Raw genomic sequence first — 20,206 nt, 5'->3', positions numbered from 1 at the left:
AAACATTCTCCTTGCTACCCTTGATCAGTCTGTGCCACCACATTAGGCTGTGAAGGAAATAGTCCTTGATCTTGTATCTCCTTCACAGTAGCTGTGTTGGGTTGTCATTTTTCTATTTGCTACCTGTGATTAGTGGCACTTGCTTCTGAATAAATATGCACAGGATTGGAAGTGTTGGGTTCTGATACTGCCTGCTTCTCATACCTGGTGTACACTGTATTAAAAAGCAACACCCATTGATGTCTTCACCACCATTTTGTAACTGGCACCACCTAGTCTGCCTGCCTCTGCTTATGAGCAGACAAATAGAACATCTATCCCTCCAGACTACAACTCCTGCAATAATTTACTCTCCGTGCTAAGTGGGCTGAGCCTAGTATAGTTATTTGTGAATGTTTATTCCAGAGCTAGAGAGATTAACTATTCCTGCTGTTCATGGGATCATTCCTCGTCTTCTTCATGACCTGTAGAGTTAGTTACACGGGAGCTGCCTTTTTTACTTTCTTTTTCGTTGGTAGAACTATTCAGAACAGCTGATCAGAACCACCCTTCTTTCCATTTTTGTTTTGCTCAGGCTATGGAAGACGCCCACTTGGCTGCTGTCCTCATCCTTGGAGAAGCTTTTGCATCCAGTGAACCTTTTGACTTCGGCAACCAAAACACCACCGAGAAGATACATGGCTTAATTCCAGTCATGCTGAAGCACAGGCTAGTCCCACCCCCCGAGGAGACCTACTCTCTTCATCGGAAAATGGGAGGCTCATTCCTCATATGCTCCAAGCTGAAGGCCCAAATTCCATGCAAGGACATGTTTCAGGAAGCCTACGGAAAATACTGGAGTAGAAAGGCCAAGAAGGAATAGTAGCACAGAACTGTTGAACGTCCCCTTGTGTTTATGGCCAATCACCAAGGTTCTAGCAAACCACAGGGCGGTGTCTTCTCTCTCATACCCCCCCCCTTGAACACCAGCAGCCTGGCTCCTGGAAGCAGAATACCCGGTTCTAAGGACAGTGTTGTTCTTTTGTTGGACTTTTATCCTCCACTTTACACTCACCTGATTCCCTGTGTAGCCTCTCTTTTTACAGGAAAATGGTTGTAGCCTAGTGTAGGGATTGTGAGGGAAGATTAGGCAGCTCTGTCCCAGGTATCTGCTCTCTTTTTCAGATTTTAATACTGATAGGTGTGTACCAATTTGTTTTTTATTGAAAACAAAACAAAGCAAGGGGTCTGTGGAAAGAGAACCAAAACAAGTTGGCATTGAAATCGTAGTTCTCCAAATGTCTGTGGTTTCTCCCCCCCCTTCCCCCCCCCAGAGGTCCTTTAATTTTTCTTCTTCTAAGGCAGGATACAAATGGTTTCATACTATGAAGTGTAGATTGCCAACACAACTCATAAGAGAATCCTATTTTTGTATGATGCTTGCTGGGAATCCATGAAGGTCTGGATTTCCTGATGGTGCAGTGTAAGATGTGTACATAGCCTATTTTATGCCTTCAGTCTCTTAAGTTTTCAAGGAAAGTGAATTGTTTCAAGGATCTGATAGAAAGTGGTGCAGTGGCGTATGTAGAATGCCCTACTTTCAAATGTGGCAGCCGTCTGATTCTCTTGAGCTGAATGTATATGCAATGTAGTTAATGGGGTTCTCTCGTTAAATGGAGAATTAAGAAAAGCCAAAGCTCTTAACTGTGGCATTTATAGAAACCTTCATGCCTGCAACTTCGTAATGCGACCTTTGATGGATGTGGGGAGATTGATACTGCTGTGTTATCAGTGGTGTTTCAAGATTTTGTTGGAAAGCATAATATACATTAAAGTAGCTGAACGCACAACTTTAAGCAATTGGAGGCAACTCGGCAAATGTATTTTGGGAGGGGTTTTTTTGTACAACAGTTAGTTGTAGCTGTACAACTTTCAACCGATTTCCAATAAAGAAGTACTTGTCCAGAAGGTGTCTTGGCTGTGGTTTACTGACCTGGTAGAAGAAGCAAGTGTATGGGTATTTTTTCACTTCTGCTTACTCTGATTCTGTTCCAGTAATGCCTCTTAATTACTTTGTTTCATAAGCACAATATACTGCTGACGATTTTAGTTTTTCACCTTTAAAGCAGGGAAGCAGTATCTGGCTGGGCAGACAATAGTAGTTATCCCATTGCTCAAAGAGATCTTCCATCTCCACCCATGGTGAAGATGATAATTAGATTGTATTGGACTGGTAAGTTATGGGAATGTCATGCAGTTGTGCCATAAGAATTTATAAATCCTTCCTTGTTGGCTTATGCTTAGCCCATGGTATTCAGGGAATGCCTTTGAATGTAACAGTCCAGTTTAGAAGTCATGGCTGCTTATCCTCCATTATTTCGTTCAAATCCTTTTTTTTAAAAAAAGAAAAAAGTCTTAGGCTATCATGACATCTTGGAGAGACGCATTTTGTAAATTATGTGTTGCATGAAGAAGTACAGTATGTGAATCAGTTTCTGTGTTTGACCCTGAATTCCAGTTTACACGAGCAAGGGCAAAATTTCCTTGGACCATTCAGATTTTATGAACTTCAATTCATAGTAACACGGTTCTGGCCTGGCACCATTTGGCCCTATTCATTTGAATAATGAGACATTTAGCAAGTCAGGGGGGTGGACACTATCACCTATGTTTTTGGGAGGTTATTAACCACCCAAATGCAAACCATTACAAAAGAGTTGTGTTGTTACGATTTTATGAATCTGCCCAAATTGTGTGGCACACTGTTCCATGCAAGTGGTTCACAATACAGCTTCTCTTACCATTTTGCATGATGAGCGCCCACTTATTTGACATGCTGCATGTAGGAATGCTAGTTAGATGATGGCAAGAATGCAGGGAGTTTACTTACTTGCCCCTATTGTTCGATTAATTCCTAGTGCTGCTCTTTCAGTGTATAAGTTTCACAAGTGTGATGCAAGCCCCCTTTAGGTGTTACTTGTGTGCCAGAGCTGCCTGCCAGAGCTGCACAACTCCTCCCACTGTTGCCATGTTGGTGCATAGCTTGAGGCCAGGAGCCTGCTCTACAGGTGGTGGCACCTTGGGTGATTTATAACCCTCCGCAATTAGGGTTTTCCATTGCAAGGAAAGCCTCACAGAGCAGGAGTTAGGTCTCTGCATGCATGGTGATGGTGGGAGTTGTGCCACCTTGGCAGGCAGGGCTTAAGTATGCAACCCCCTTGCATGCATATTGAGGACTGTAGCGAACTTACATTTTCCCCTGGGCTGCTCTTTGCAGTTGTGCTCTGTTAACTTCATTTAAAAATTGACTTTATGAGAAGAATAACTGAAGTTTGTATCCTTTTAAGCTTCTATATTTAATTCCAGTTAAAATGTTGGCTGATCTGGCATGTAAACCATTTGCAGTTTGAGATATTCAAACTAGGAAATGCTTTTTACACTTTGATTCTCCAAAAAAGAAACATTTTAAAGTATGTAATTTGGAGGGGGGTGGCAAAGGTGAATTATGAAGAGATGGTTAAAGCACTGATAAAAAGTATAAAAAGCTGACAAGGGGACTTGTTGAGCCAAACACATGTAAGCTTTCTAACCGCCTCAAAACCAGGGCTGGAACCCGCCCCCCCCCCAAATAACCTCTACCTTAAAACCAGTTCTAGTAGGGTTTCCACACTGAGCTATTATAAAAAGTAATTTGCATGGAAAGACCTACTTTCTGATCAAAGCATCTGCCATCTGGGAATTGTTTTTTTCAGGAATTTGGATTCTGTCTTAACCCAGCTAATGTCAAGGACAAATAAAAAAATAGGGGGTTGTATAAGTGCTATTAGAGGCATTGCCAACCATGCATTAGCTGTGCTGCTGCTGTTTCTTTTGTAAACAGGAGTTTCCTGGGGAAAACACGTCAGAAATCAGCCAAAAAGGAGAGACCACAAAAACTTCAGTGTGTGAAACGACTCCGTGTTGTTATCTTTGGAACTAGGCAACATTAACAAGGAAGTTTTCTCTGCTAAGGGTGGAAGAGAAGGAAGTCTAAAGGAATAACCACACAAAGCTATGTGTGGTTAAATCCGCTGACTGCATCCAATCAATGGACTTCACTGTGCATTTAAGTGTGCCTGATTTTGTGCTGATTAAAATCAGACCCTTCATGGCATGACTATCACATGGGGACCATTACGTGCGCCACTCACAGACCCTTTTGCACAACCAAGTGCAGGATGTGATGCACCCTTCTCCTGTCCAGTAGCTGTGGTTATAGGGGTGGAGCATTATGAAAAGCGAACGCTGCATCCTTTCTCTGTGAGACTCTGGAATCAGAAAAACCACGAAGCTTCTGAACGGGAAATCGTGTGGCAGAAGGTTCTTAATGAAAAACTCAGTTTTCTGTTCAAGAGGAGTTCTATCTTGTGCATTTGAAAGCTACTTACCACAACCTGCTTTTTATTTTATTTCTGCTGCCCTTCCTCTCTAATGGTTGGGGGCCTGGTTTGTAGAATGCTGTGCTCCTAATGGCCTTCAAGGTCTGAGTTTCCCCCAAACCCAGTGTATTCCTTCTGCATCTCCTAGCTTGGGCCTCCCCATAGTTGTATCATCGTCGATGGGTGTGATGGCTCATGGCTTGAAGCAGCTAGATGCAGGGAAAGCAATCCAAAAAGAAACCACCTGCTGAAAGGAACAAAACTTTCAATCGCTGAAGTTATGTGACTATCCCAACATATCCTCTGCAGCCCCGCTTGCCTCATAAAAATCTGGTGGGGTAGGAAAAAAGACAAACCACCTGTATTTCTAATAGTTCCCTGTTTTATTGCAATACATCAAAGTAGGTTAATATTAAGTGTTACCAACATAAAATATTGGTGACCTGTCATTTATTACATCATTGACTGATCCACCTTAAATATTTCTGTGCAATAGACTCTACATCATTGTTCTGGAGCAGAGAATCTCTTACAATGTCCTCTACAACATTGAGGACATAAATCAAAAATAAGAGAAGAGTGAGAAGAGGCAAAAAGCAGAAACCTTTTCCCCACACGCACACTTGTCAGCTTTTATACTCTAAAACAAAACAAAAAAAGTGATTACATCTAGGCCATGCAAAACTGTACAATAATATTACAATGAAAAAAAAATCCCTAAAAATATATTTTTTAAAAATAAATGATATGAAACCATCATACATAAAAAGGCAGGTATAATTACTGTGAAATACCAACACTGTTTTTGGTTGTGGATTGCTTCCTCATGAGTGAAAAAAAAATTCTTATGTAGGATGGGAGCATTTATAGAATGAAGAAGACAAGGTGACAAGTCATGTGGAATTGCCTTAATGCACAACATGGTCATAGAAGTTGAAATCTACAGCATATTTGATCTCTGAAGGCCCCTTGTAGACTAGTTAGAAGCTCAGAACCCTATTCCAGGAAAAGCCTGATGACTGTGATTTTGGAATGAAACAGGCTTGTGCCCTTATTAGCCTCTAGGCACAAAGCCTTATTGCACTGGGCTAAATTTTTGTCATGAGCCTCTCAGTGACATTCACCCTGAGGCATATGCACTTCCCTAAGGGCTCCAAACAGGGCACCTGTATATGGAACGTAGGTTGGAGAGAGGTAACTTTCACACCTGTGGTGAAATGGTGTAAGGCTAAGAACATCCCATCAAGCCTGATTTCAGATTCCCAATTTCTTTATGACTTAGCAGGTGGGAAAAAGAATTTGAGGCCCTGCTTACTCCGCACTGGCTAAAAAAAAGACACAGATAATTTCCTCAAAGTCGAGACCTTTAAACTGCCACCCTGAATCCAATCACCTACCCAGGTTTGCATCATTTCAGAACAAAAACTTAGTTGTGCTCAGGGTACATCCTCTGGTGAACCTCATGCCCAAAATACATTATTGCATTCCATGCTTATCGTATGAAGACATCCTGCTGCGTTCAAATACCTGAGAGAGTAACACAAATATCAACTGTATTTCCCCCCCACTCCCCGCGCAAAACCAAAACTGCTGTTCTTAAAAAAAAAGCAGGTTAGGAACACGAAACGACACACAAATCAACTTTTAAGAAGCCAGCAAATGAGACTGATTCAGCAGTATAAAAATGGGTATTATGACAGGAATGTGTTTTGAAAATAAAAAAGTAATGATATGTATAGGTTGTGTGTGTTTAATATAGAAAAAATAACGGAGCTGTACAATCTGAGGTTCGTTTACAATCAACACCTGATTTATTGAGCCTCAAGAAATGGGCTAAAAGCGTAAAGAGGCAATGACTGAGGTGTCTGAATTAGCCCAGTTAGGGAAATAATAGCCCATGTACACAAAGGTGTCATCAAATGAGTCAGGATTCAATTAGAGACTATGAAAGTGCTTGGAGAAATGTAATCAGGTGTGCCTGGAAACTGAGCAATGCCTATCAGCAAAGCTTAACTTCACCAGCCAACCATTTCAGAGATATGTTTTCAATTCTGCCAGTGCTCAAATGTGTCCATAATGTACTTGGTATGCATCCTAGGTCAGCATGAAAAGAAACTTTTAATTTGTGAAATGGGCCAACGTTGTATAAAATGTAACTCTTGGGATGCTAATTTCTTCTCATTCTAGACAGGTGTTGTCTTGTCTAATTTTCTTTCTCAGATGGAGCAAAGATCAATTGCCACAGGACCTAGCAAGGACTTCTAAGGTAACTAATGAAGTGGATAATTGCTTGGGCCTACTGTGGATTTCAAGCCCTGGCAGCCTTAACCAGATGACCTATTTCCCACTAGTTGTATTTCAGAAATAACTAAGACCCATCTCTTCACAAGTGTATAGAACGGTGGGTGGGCATGAGTGATAATATCACAGGGTGGAAAGATGTAGAACCTTTTAGTAGCCAATGCTGAAGAAGTAGTCAATGGATTTTAAACTAGGCCTGTCCTTGTGCTCTTAGACATGCTAATTTCCTGCTCAGCAAAACTGTCAAAACTGGCCGCTATGAAATGCATTTTGCAAATCTCTTGTTTATACCTGTGACAACAAAACACACATCATCAACTTTGAGATTCTTGACAAGCCAAATTCCACAGACAGGATTAGGACACCATACGCAGTAGAAAAAAGCTTTGTGTCCCCCCACCCACCCACAACTGTTCCCCCCAGTATAAAATAGCTAAATGGTAGCTTGGGGTGTGGCAGTCCACTTAATGCAGAAGAAGACACAGACCCAACAACTAGCAGACTCAATACAGCTAGATGGTGAAAGACAACGCTCTGTTATCTCAGAGTACTTCTAAATCAGTACCTTGTATGGTAGTAGCTGACATTTTTCAGAGGGAACCTGGGAAACGCCACTAGTTGCACTTCTGTTGTTTGGTTGGAATGGTCTGATGATAGCCATGAAGTGTTACCAAAACCCAGAAGCCTAGTTTTCTAAATTCAACACACACCACCATCCAAACTCTTATCCGCTTGAGCTTGGTCACGTCATAAAGATAGTAATGATCCCAAGGATTTGAAAAAATCACATTCATCTAGTCTCAAATCGCAAACCGCACTCAACTTGTTCAAGAAGGAAAAGGAGGAGGCAAGTGGACTTTTTCTATTGTTTTGTTCTTGCCCCCTATTTGCATGTTGCACTGCTTGCTACTGTTTATTTAGGTGGTGATGGACCTCCACTGTCTGCTCTCTCCAGAGAGGAATGCTTTGCCCTGCCAAGTGCTTCTCTGTGGGATCCAACCGTCACAGTATTTCACGGCAATAATAGCACTAAACACACTAGGTCAGGCCCGGTGGGAGAGCAGGGATGACATAATAAACATCTTCGGAATAGTTGTCCTGAAACACCCGGCGTTCTAGCAAATTCTGAAGACCAACGGCACGTTATTCGCTTCAGTGAGCTAGAGCAGCAAGTTATATTTTTAAAAGATTCTATTTCAAGACCAGTGCTGTTTGAATTTGGCTGATGTAGGCTGATCAATAAAATTTGGAAAGTCAACTTACAAGCTAGTGGTTACTGGTACTAATTGGCCAGATGGGTTTGGAAACCCATTCCCAACCCTCCCAAAACTAGTTATCTCTTTGCGCTAGCTTTGGCTGCAATTACTTCAGTTTTGCTCAGGGCTGAATACTGATTCTCTGCAAAACTGCCCTTGAGCTCACTTCAGGCTTGTTGACCAGCAGATCATGAGTTTTGCTTGTACAGTGAAGCAGACAGTAGAAGAGGGAGATATAGTTAAAAAGTGAGAATTATGGCTTTAGTTCACCTACTGACAAGAAGGTAATGTTACAGAGAACATTGAGAGGATGGAATCTCCCTCCAGGCTCTTTTTATCCAGTGCCATGTTCTATATCCAGATCACATCCTCAATCCATAGATTATTTAGTATGAAAAAGGGAACAACACAAGTCTTCTTAAATTAAAGGATCTCTTAAATAGGAATCCATCTTTCGCTGCATCACAATGCTTCTTCTTTTATTATATACATATGTACTAACTCTTAATTTTGCGTATTTACTTAAACTCTACTGTAGTAAAATATGCATCATTTCTTTTTAAATCAATAAGGATTTGCTGGCAACAATCAGATTGACATTCAAATAGAGTGGTTGCTGAAAGCGTGCGTTATCTGCCCCTGCAGGGCAAATTTTGCCCCATCACCAGAGATGGGTGGGTGTTGCTGTGCTAACTCTTGAAAAAATACAATGAGATACTGTGTGCCTCAAAGCAAAATCTGGTTCTCTCTTTCAGATTCTGTTTTGGTCAGTCTAACACTACTATGTTTTGTTTGGAACAGTGGCATGGTGTGGAATATACCCATAAAAATGGAAACAGCTGTAACCCTATGAAATAAAATAGATACTAATACAAATATACCAATATCTCTTGTATACCAACCCCTCCCCCGCTCTGCCCTCCTCAAGGTTTTCTCTTGCTTGCTGCTACTTTTGAATGAGGGGGGAGCTTACGCTGCTTGTGTCAAGAGAAGACAAGATATACCCTCTTCCTCCCCTCCCTCCCCTAGTCTGCTTTTGGAGGGAAGCTGGGGGGCGATGACAGTGAGAGCAAACAGAGAGTCATGGGGACAGTAAGCTGCTGAGATGTAAAATCTGAGTGCTGAAGCAGTTCATGTGTCCCAACTTGCGTGGTCAGAGCTCTCCAGGGAGAGGCTCTTGGTCTTGTGAGGAGAGATGGGGCTGGGAGGACTGCTCAGGTTGGAGCTGTTAGAAGCTGTCGAATGCCTTGGAGAGTCAGAGTCCTGCAGCCCAAAAAATGCAAGAGAACATATCAGTGAGCGGGAGCAGAAGAGGAAGGCGTGGGTGGGCATAAGGGGAAAGGGTCACCGAGGACAAGAACGGTTTGGAACCAAGTGACTGCCCTGTTCCGACACCCCACGCCTTAGCACACTAGGGAGTGATGCCAACTGCTCTAACTTCTCAAGAGGACGCATCTCATATTGCCTCCCAAGTACAGTGGCTGGGAGGGAACAAAACACCAGAAGTTATTTTCTTGAAGTGCACCACTGAGGGCAGAGCTGGCCGGTGTCCACTTGGGGTTGGTAGGGCATATGGAAGAGAGACCAACAGTAGGTGCAGCCAGACTCCAGTTTTGTCCCCATCCTCCCTTGCAGAGTTGTACAAGGAGGAGGAAAGTTAGTAGGCAGTGCCACTACCTGGACTCCTTGTAAGGAAGAAGGCAGGGAAGTGTGGGCTAGCTGAGATTGAGATTGGTGGGGCACTGCCCCATCTGCCCAAATGAACTGGCTTCCATTGATTCAGGGCTGATTCACATTTTGCCTGCATGCAAGCAATGCTCCCAAAGATGCATAGGAACATTTGCACACAGATCATTAGCACAACACCAGACACCTGCCAGATATTAATGCATATGCTGGATGAACTTGGAAAGGCGATTAATATTTTTGTTGCTTCTAATCAGTTTAAATGTCTTCCCCCTTCCATTTGTTTTCTTTCTCTTGTTTCGTGACTTGCAGATGATTTGTCAGCGGTTTTGTACAAAGGGGATCACTCTGTGTTATTTGTTCTGACATGAACAACTCATACGGATTACTGTAGATTTTTGCAAAACACTCTGCAAAAAATACCTTAATGAAAGCATCACTTCAAGACACAGAATAATATATTGTAGGAACCGGTATCTCCACAGATAACAGCTGAAATTTGTTTTGTGCAAACTGCCGCCAAGGACAGCAGGTTCTGTCGCAATAAGAGCAGCCACTGCTGAGAAGGAGTGGCTGTATTCACAGGAAGCTTGATTCATAGAGAACTCTGCTGTGTCAATGCATCCTTGACTGCATCAATTGGCCTTAAGCTGTGGGATAACAAAGCTGCTTGTGGACTGGGCAGGGCAATGCCAGGAGTCCTCCTTTGGCAACCAGCCACCTTTACTTGGCCAGTTACTTCTTGCCCCTGTCAAAATTTACAAACTAATGTGAACCAACATTCAGCAAAAAAATATATCAGAATATAGATTTCCTTATTGCAAAACTAGTATAATAGAATAAGGACAAAAGTCAAATTGATTTCAGTGGGAAAGTTAAGCACATGTTAAAATATTTCCAGTGAAATCAGTGAGACTTAATTTTGCCTAGATTCATGCCCTGCTTGGTTACTTGTTAGAGGCAGTAGTAATTCTCTTTGATGCACCACTATCACTTCATGTGCCAAAGGAAGAAAAATCTACAAGTGCTGCTAAAAAGTTTATTATCTAAATCCACAGCATTTCAAGTCATAGAGACTCCTGCCTTGGGGATTTCTATCGTATTTTAAATAGGAAAATACTTTTTCCCTTCAGTAAAACCTGTGGTTATTCTTCCTGGGGTCATTGTCCTGTGCAACACTTCTCTATCCTTTGTTTGACCACAGCAGAGTAAAGAACTTGGGCTCCATGGAGCAGCTTCCCCTGCCACCCCACCCCTGCCACGTTATACCCACCTCTCGCTCATAGTCCCTCGCTGGTGCATCACTGCCTTGGTCCAAACCGCCAGAGGACAAGGAGCCATCCGAAGGGGATGCCATTGGCTGACGCTTTGCTCCATAGCTACCTCCAGAGAATTCCCTCCGCAAAGCACTGCCATTTTGTGCAGATGATCCTAGGAAAGTACCCAGGGATTTAGCTACATAACAAATATGAAGGCATTAGAGCTGTACGCTCAACTAATTGTTTTCCTGAAGCTAATTTTTGTTCAACCGCCTGCTTCCGTTTCCCAGCTGCATCCTCTGTAAATTATTTACGTAACAATTATTCATCGACACCCCAACCCCACCCCCAGCACCAATCTGATTTTACACTGGGCCAAACCACCAATTATACTAAATGTGTCATTTGACTTCACGGTCTCTTGGTTGCTATTGTTTTATTTGTGTTTTATTTGTATTTCTTCAAATTAATCCCCACCAAGGACCTCAACATAATAGGCGTTTTGCATCTTTAACAAACTTCATTTCTGCAAATAAGAATTTCCTCTCATTTCCTTCCTACATTGTTGTTGTTGTTGTTTAGTCGTTTAGTCGTGTCCGACTCTTCGTGACCCCATGGACCATAGCACGCCAGGCACTCCTGTCTCGCACTGCCTCCCGCAGTTTGGTCAAACTCATGTTCGTAGCTTCGAGAACACTGTCCAACCATCTTGTCCTCTGTCGTCCCCTTCTCCTAGTGCCCTCAATCTTTCCCAACATCAGGGTCTTTTCCAAGGATTCTTCTCTTCTCATGAGGTGGCCAAAGTATTGGAGCCTCAGCTTCACGATCTGTCCTTCCAGGGAGCACTCAGGGCTGATTTCCTTAAGAATGGATAGGTTTGATCTTCTTGCAGTCCATGGGACTCTCAAGAGTCTCCTCCAGCACCATAATTCAAAAGCATCAATTCTTCGGCGATCAGCCTTCTTTATGGTCCAACTCTCACTTCCATACATCACTACTGGGAAAACCATAGCTTTAACTATACGGACCTTTGTCGGCAAGGTGATGTCTCTGCTTTTTAAGATGCTGTCTAGGTTTGTCATTGCTTTTCTCCCAAGAAGCAGGCGTCTTTTAATTTCGTGACTGCTGTCACCATCTGCAGTGATCAAGGAGCCCAAGAAAGTAAAATCTCTCACTGCCTCCATTTCTTCCCCTTCTATTTGCCAGGAGGTGATGGGACCAGTGGCCATGATCTTGGTTTTTTTGATGTTGAGCTTCAGACCATATTTTGCGCTCTCCTCTTTCACCCTCATTAAAAGGTTCTTTAATTCCTCCTCGCTTTCTGCCATCAAGGTTGTGTCATCTGCATATCTGAGGTTGTTGATATTTCTTCCAGCAATCTTAATTCCGGCTTGGGATTCATCTAGTCCAGCCTTTCGCATGATGAATTCTGCATATAAGTTAAATAAGCAGGGAGACAATATACAACCTTGTCGTACTCCTTTCCCAATTTTGAACCAATCAGTTGTTCCATATCCAGTTCTAACTGTAGCTTCTTGTCCCACATAGAGATTTCTCAGGAGACAGATGAGGTGATCAGGCACTCCCATTTCTTTAAGAACTTGCCATAGTTTGCTGTGGTCGACACAGTCAAAGGCTTTTGCATAGTCAATGAAGCAGAAGTAGACGTTTTTCTGGAACTCTCTAGCTTTCTCCATAATCCAGCGCATGTTTGCTATTTGGTCTCTGGTTCCTCTGCCCCTTCGAAATCCAGCTTGCACTTCTGGGAGTTCTCGATCCACATACTGCCTAAGCCTGCCTTGTAGAATTTTAAGCATAACCTTGCTAGCGTGTGAAATGAGCGCAATTGTGCGGTAGTTGGAGCATTCTTTGGCACTGCCCTTCTTTGGAATCGGGATGTAGACTGATCTTCTCCAATCCTCTGGCCATTGCTGAGTTTTCCAAACTTGCTGGCATATTGGGTGTAGCACCTTAACAGCATCATCTTTTAAAATTTTAAACAGTTCAGCTGGAATATCATCACTTCCACTGGCCTTGTTATTAGCAATGCTTTCTAAGGCCCATGTCCTTCCTACATACTATGTATCAAATAAAAACTATTCTATTTACTTGGGTATTCAGTGGTCTTCAGTTACTTTTATTTGACTGCTACTCTTGCTATTGTGTTGGAATGTCGGTTTTCAATGAGAGTCTTATCGGCTGTGTTCTGCTAGATGTTAATATTGTTTTATGAGAAAAAACAGTTGTAAGGTGCCTTGAAGTCTATGATTGGAAGGCAGGAGTCAAAGTATTTGAAACAAACAATATTCCCAATATGTTTTTCCGGTACTGGACATGTGCCAGATTTGGGTTGGTGTTGGTGTTACCAACACAAGCAGGGGACCATGCCAGCACCGGAGAGTTTCAAAAGTCACTTGTGAAAGCATGTTTCTTTGCCCTCCCTCCCCAGCCCAGGTTGCACTGCCTATATGCAGTCACTTGTATATACGTGGATGGACTCTGCATTATGTGTCCAAGATAAGGTGCAGCAACTTACTTGCCGCCAAACCACTGCTAGCACTCATGGAGCGTCCGGGTTCAGTGCGGGATTTCGTGATTGATGGAATACTGACAGAACCGCTAAACATGGTCCGACTTTCCTGAGGTCGAAGGTTCTGCAACAGAAACGAACAAAGAGAAACAGAAAAGAGGCAAAATTCATTTACAGTGCAAATACCAAGGTTATCAAACTACAGTCCAAGCAAATGGTCAAACATTGCCTTGGGTCTCCAGGTTATCTAGATGGCAAGTAGGCAAGATTGCAGAGGTTACTGTCTATAAATAAGCACTGTGGATGGAACCACACAGAATGCCAGCAGCAGCAGCTGCAAAATGCTAATTTATATGTGGCAGTAAGTAGCCAAATCTGCAAGGTCTGATATTTTCTTAGGAATTTGAAACCTATCACACACCCTAGTGTAATGTCTTCAATGTTAACAGTCCCCATGGATGCTGCATACAGCTAAGCAATGTAGCCAGAGACTAGATGCTATACAGCACCTGCTCCAATTATTTACTATCAACATGGATTTTTGCATCTCCCAGTTCTCCCTCTCTCTTTACTACATTTCAAGATTCTTCAGCTCTCAATGACTTTTCTGAAACACATTGGGTAGAAAAAGAATAGGCACTGAATTTAACCCCAGGACAACCCTTTCAGAGGGTTGGAATGCTTCAGACACTAACAATCCGTACAAGGTTAGATTACTGCAATATGCTGCCTCTGAAGAAGGCTGCCTCTGAAGATGGTTCAGAAACTTCAGCTGGTGCAGAATTTGGCGGCCAGGTTGCTCACTGGTGCAAGATGGTTTGAGCATATTACACCATTCCTGGCCTGACTGCACTGGGTTCTAATTAGTTTCCCAGTTCAAAGTGCTGGTTTTGACCTATAAAGCCTTAAACGGCTCAGAACTGCAAGACCTCAAGGATAGCCTCTCCCCATATAAACTGACCTGGACCCTGTGATCATCATCTGAGGCTCTTCTTTGTGTACCTCCTCCTCAAGAGGTTAGGAGGGTGGCAACACAGGAACGGGCCTTCTCTGCAGTGGTTCCTCTTTTGTGGAATGCTCTCCCTAGGGAGGCTCACCTGGCGCCTGGTTTGTTTCAATTTTTTCCTTGTTTTTATTATGCCTTTTGTGGTTTTATTCTGTATTTTTATGCTATGAACTGCCCTGAGATATTTGGATGGAGTGTGGTATACAAATTTAATAAATAATAATAATAATTTTTATACAGGCCTTGAAAGATACACTTGTTATCTGTTGCTTATTTCAATACCTCCTGATTATTTCAATTACATTGTGTTTCATTATTGCACTGATTGGCTTGTTGCTTTGTGAACTTGTAAACATATAACGGTGAAGTGACAATATTTAAAAACCCAATTTAAAGGTTACTGTGAGTTTCAAGTTACATGATTGCCACTTAGTGAAGCTATTTTTTTTGAGAGGCAGGATAAAAATATATTAAATAAATAAAATTAAAATAATAATTTTTCAGGAATTATATTTCATTGCTTTTTTGCTTTGTTTTTCAACACATCAATAATAAGCACATCTAAAATTAGTACTCTGCATGCATTCAAAATTCAGAAATGCAGTCTTATAATTCATTAAAATCATTTGGGCTTATTGCTTGGTTGGTCTTTAACAGATAGCCACAGCTTATTTGATTACAGTATATTATTATTTATTTGATTATATTCAACTATCCCCTGTACAAAATTGGAATAAATGGCATATTTTAAGGATGCATGAAATAAAAGGTTTTTCTGAGTTTGAGTTGGTGATCTAGGATACATTTTGTTGTTGTTTCATATAACACATGATTCTATAATGCATGCTTCTACCATTAATCTATTGCATTTCTGCTTTTCTGTTTATGCAATGCACCAATTAGCATCTGACTGTCATAAAGAGCTAGGTAATCTTAATTATTGTTTTCTGCTTCTCTCATTGAACAGTTTGTTTGCCACCTCTACACTGTGTGTAAATGATCCCACTTCTCAATTAAAAGATTAAAGGTCAGTTCCTTGCTTCCCCAAGTCACATTAACAATGTAATCAACAACTCTGGGTATCCTCCTGGTAGGAGAAAACAAAATATGGTTACAGGATGAAGTTGACTGCTAGAAAGCTTTCAACTCATTCACTACCCACCCAAGCTATCCAGTAAGCAGTGAATCTGATACAGGCTGCAACAATATGCATTTCACAGAAGCTGCAACACTGGCTACACCAAACAAATGCTAATGGAATGAAAATGAAAATAGATACTGATCATGACACATGAAATTCAGTACCCTGATGTCCATCTGTCCGTCTGTTGCTTAGCTACTTCCTAACTGTGTCTCTCATTTTTCCAAAGCTGAGTGCAGAAGAGAGACTGGAAATGCCAATCTTTCATGTCAGAAAACAGGAATCTGACAGTTTAGTCAACAGATAACAAACACGCTTATCTGGAAAGTACACTAACTTAAAGTAACAGAATCCAGGACAGGGATATAGAACGAACAGCCGGGACTGAGAGATGGTTCAATTTCTAATGGCTCCTATTGAATTATATGGGCAACATAACAATTTGGGATATTGCAAGGAGGAATGATTCTAGACTTTATTCATATGAACTCTGGAGGATGAGGGGAAGAGTCCATGTGCATTGATATGTAGAGTAAAAGAAGAAGCTTGCAAGCCCATCCCCTTCACTCAGAACGATGGGCATTTATGATGGTGATGATGACAGCAACAACGGCAATTTATTTCTTACACCTTGCCCATCTGACTGGGTTGGCCAAACCACTCTGTGTGGCTTCCAACAAAAGTACAGAGGGAATGGGGAGAGAGAAAAACCATCAAGCATTAAAAGTGTCCCGAAGGAGGGCTGATTCCAAATGTCTATGAAAGGAGTTGTTTAACTCTGACATCTGATGGGCAGGTGTTCCACAGGGTGCATGCGACTACCAAGAAGATCTTCTTCTGCCTGGTTCCCTGTAACCTCATTTCTTGCAATGAGGGAACCGTCAGAAGGCTCTTGGAGCTGGAACTCAGTGTCTGGGCTGAGTGATGGGGGTGAAGATGCTCCTTCAGGTATATTGGGCCGAGGTCGTTTAGGGCTTTAAAGGCCAGCACCAACATTTTGAATTGTGCTTGGAAAAGTACTGGGAGCCAATGTAGATCTTTTCGGATTGGTGTTATATGGTCATGGTGGCCACTCCCAGTCACCGGTCTGGCAGCCACATTCTGGATTAATTGTAGTTTCTGAGTCACCTTCAAAAGTAACCCCACGTAGAGTGCATTGTAGTAGTCCAAGCAGAAAATAAGCAGAGCATGTGCCACTCTGGCGAGACAGTCTGTGGGAGGTAGGGTCTCAGCTGGTGTACTAGATGGAGTTGGTAAACAGCCACCCTGGACACAGAGTTGACTTGCACCTCTATGGACAGCTGTGGGTCCAAAGTGACCCCCAGGCTATGAACCTGGTCCTTTAAGGGCTGAGTAACCCTATTTGGCTAGTATATCTAATCAACTGTATAAATGGGTTTTGTTAGGCTGCCATCCTTTAAAGAATTACAGAGCAATTTAAAGATGACAGGATACAAATGTTTTATAATCCAGATGAAGTAGTTCTAATGACCACAATCAATTTTAAAACAAGGTGGAGGCAACTAATACAGCTGCAGGTATATGAGAAAGATACACTCATTTTATTTGACTAAAAGGCAGAGTCCATCTAATTCTTAGGTGCTCTTTACCTCAAACAAATGCTTCACTGCCCTTTTCCTAAACATTTGTATAACTCACTGCTAAGATCAGAGAACTGAGAAAGAAAATCCATGGTTGCTCAAAACAGCAGTTAGGAAATGGTAGTGAAGCTTAACCCTATAGCATCTCCTTTAAAATACCGATGTTATTTTTTTAACAGACCAAACAAATCTTCAGAGCAAATACATCTCAATGGAAAAAAATATTTTTTTATTTATTTATAATAACAATTTATATATCCTGTATTTCTGTCAGCAGGACTGAAATGTCATTCTTTTGAAAGGTAGAAAATATAAATTTGATTGCAGTTCACTGAGTGGAACTTTTAACTTCAGAAAAGAGAAGTGATTTATTTAACAGCCACCAAATGTAAGATGCTTTCTTGGAAAATATAGTTTGGTCCGTCAGTTAGGGAAACAATCTTGTTTACAGGCTAGCCCTTAAAGAATTTGCAGTAAAACTAGTATAAGTTCACATATTGGCTGGAGAATTAGGTGAGCTGCATGTGATAGAACACAAACGGTAACAAACCTGAAGCTCTGCCACTTGCTCAGCCTTACTGATCTATTTGGGATTGGAGAGATTTGAGAGACACCTCCCTTTAGACCAGGATTGTTAGGCCACAAATAAAAAACATTTTTATGAAGTACTTGACAGAGCAAGAGCCTACTTCTACAGACCTAACTAGAAATAAGAGGAGGCACGGCCTCCTGCTCCCTGAAATGGCGCCCCCATTTCTCCAGTCCTGCTTTATCAGGAACTCCCTTCCCTTCCCGAATCCACAAGGTGCAGGAGTTCTGTGTCCTCTCTTTCAATCCCAGCTCAAATTCCATCTCCCAGTTAAGTCTCTGCCTTATATAAGTCTGCACATAGATATGCCTCCATCTCTTCTATCTTCCCTCTGCTACCCCCGCAAAGTTGGAATGTAGACTGCAAACTCCTCGAGGCAGGGCAAAGGGTTTTCTTTTTGTTAGCGGACCCTGTATAGCAGCATGTACATGGGTAGTGTGGCAGAAGTCATGTAAATCAGATCAGACTGATGTTTCTATTAAGCGGACAGAATTGTATTATCATACTGAAATGCAGAATTCCAACACTATACACAAGGTTACCTCTAATACATAGGCCTCAATCAAGTCCCCTCTGAATCGATTAATCTCAGTGGACAATGGGACTGTGGGGAGGCATGCGCAATGTACTGAACATGTTTTAGGACACCAGTCTCCTCACTGTGGGTCCTTTGAACTGGGAAACTCATGTGAAATTCTCTGGTGAATTTTAGTGGGATTGCAAAAGTTGTGAATACTTAGCAATTTTGAGAAAAGGTCAAGGACTTCTACTTTGGGAGTTGCCCAAGTTCACACCCCTGATTTGGGGGTTAGAAAGAAATGTGAATGAAGGGAAGCAAAAGGAAAAAAGAAAGACCCAGACACAAATGAAGCCAACTGCAAAGCTGAAATCTTGCCAGATGTTAGCCAGGCCAAAAAAGAAGGAACACCACACAGTGTTAGTAGCAGGAACACCTGGCTGAACAATTCATACCCTTATATTCATAAAGGCTGGTGTACGAGGGACAGAGCGTAGAGGTGGGGAATATGCACGGTTTATGGAATCACGGGAGAGGAAATTTTCAGCTGAGTTAACAGTCATGTGATAGACGTGCTCGAAGTTGCTTGGAGAAGAGATGAGATGGGAGTGATGATGAGAGGGTGGATAAGGGGAGCTTGGCTATCAAAGACAAGAGAGATACAGAGAACGAGACAGAGAGAGAGACAGAGACAGAGAAAGAGACAGAGAAAGAGAGATAATGAGGGAGGTTTTCTGTGATCTTAGGAATACAAATCATGGAGCATATGCTCATTAAAAATGAGGCTTGTAAATCAACAGGCATATTTATCATCTGCATACTGCCTGACCCATTTCCAGAGACTGCTTTTGTACATACACAACCACAATCACCATCGTATTTTAAAATCTCGCTCTCCAAAGTAATCATTACTATCTTGAAGAGAGTGAGCAGTGGCATGTGAACTGCAGTCTAGCATATGCCCTTCTCCTGCCTTCAGACATTGACGTGTACTACAAACATCACAGTTAATTCTTCCCTCCTGGCTCACCTTTGATCAAATCCTGTCCCCTCCTTCCCCCTACCACCTGTGAACCTGTGGAGCTTCACTGGAAACACAGCCTGCTTGAATTAGCAAAGGACTGAAAAAGGCATGATGTGTTTAGTGACTTCTATGATGACATCACACCTTGGGTGGTGCAGGTAGGTCAGGCTGCAGAGGCTTTCCTCTCACAGTCCCATCAGACACACACAAGTGGGCTTAACATACATGGTATACAAAGGACCAGACATTCTCACACAGCCAATTCAATCCCACGAGAATATGTGATGTACATATTCCACTGCACAAAGGAAAAAAAAATGTTTTGTATCTAAGTCATACTCAGAACAGACCCTTTTTCAAGCTACAGATTTAAGTTAGTCATGGGTTAGGCTTTGGCCAAGTCAAGGACTTCATGTACCTTCATGTACCAACAAAGTAGATGTTGTATTATTATCCATTGAGTACACCTCCCAGATTTATGTGGTCTAGTTTTTGAATAACGTTTGCTTTTATGAATCTATAGCTTTTTCTCTTTTCCCCTTTCCTGTCATTCCCCTTTGTTAACAAAAAGAAAAAGTGTGAACATAACAAAAAGAAAGACAATTACACAGGTAAACTAAAACCCTGGATAGCTGCTGCCAATCAGTGTAGACAATACTGAGCTAGATAGACCAAATGTCCAACTCAGTATAAAGCACCTCCTGATATTCCTTATGTATTTCTATATCTATATATAAATGTATTGTAAGCCTTGTAGATAATACATAATTTAAAAGTTTACCCTGCAAAATAAGCTCCATCTAGTGGTAAAAAGCTAGGTGCTTAAGTGTATGGGGTTTTTCTTTTTCTTAAAAAAAGAACAAGACTGCCTTTAAAACTATCTTAGAAAAATAAGGAAG

General features: G+C 41.8%; 2 protein-coding genes across 6 annotated transcripts in view; one reads left to right on the top strand and one right to left on the bottom strand.

The window, feature by feature from the left end:
• COQ8A (coenzyme Q8A) overlaps nucleotides 1-1,947 on the top strand; it is a 57,567-nt gene extending 55,620 nt beyond the window's left edge. For both annotated transcript variants that reach the window (XM_035111470.2, XM_035111471.2), the window contains exon 15: nucleotides 575-1,947. In XM_035111470.2, the coding sequence (XP_034967361.1) occupies nucleotides 575-862 (288 nt within the window). In that variant the 3' untranslated portion in view covers nucleotides 863-1,947. The remainder of the gene's footprint in view (nucleotides 1-574) is intronic.
• The window catches only part of CDC42BPA (CDC42 binding protein kinase alpha), a 167,352-nt gene continuing 148,236 nt past the window's right edge, over nucleotides 1,091-20,206 (bottom strand). For 3 of the 4 annotated variants that reach the window (XM_060272965.1, XM_035111467.2, XM_035111468.2), the window contains 3 exons: nucleotides 13,436-13,553; nucleotides 10,914-11,071; nucleotides 1,091-9,217 (listed from right to left, as the gene is read on the bottom strand). In XM_060272965.1, the coding sequence (XP_060128948.1) occupies nucleotides 9,086-9,217; nucleotides 10,914-11,071; nucleotides 13,436-13,553 (408 nt within the window). In that variant the 3' untranslated portion in view covers nucleotides 1,091-9,085. Of the gene's footprint in view, nucleotides 9,218-10,913; nucleotides 11,072-13,435; nucleotides 13,554-18,738; nucleotides 18,925-20,206 lie in introns of all 4 variants that reach the window. The other variant, XM_035111463.2, reaches the window with a different exon arrangement.

Source organism: Zootoca vivipara, chromosome 3, assembly GCF_963506605.1.
Source record: "Zootoca vivipara chromosome 3, rZooViv1.1, whole genome shotgun sequence".
In the NCBI taxonomy this organism is placed as follows: Eukaryota; Metazoa; Chordata; class Lepidosauria; order Squamata; family Lacertidae; genus Zootoca; species Zootoca vivipara.
The sequence above is the reverse complement of the archived record's forward strand: the minus strand, read 5'-3'. Positions and strand labels throughout refer to the sequence as shown.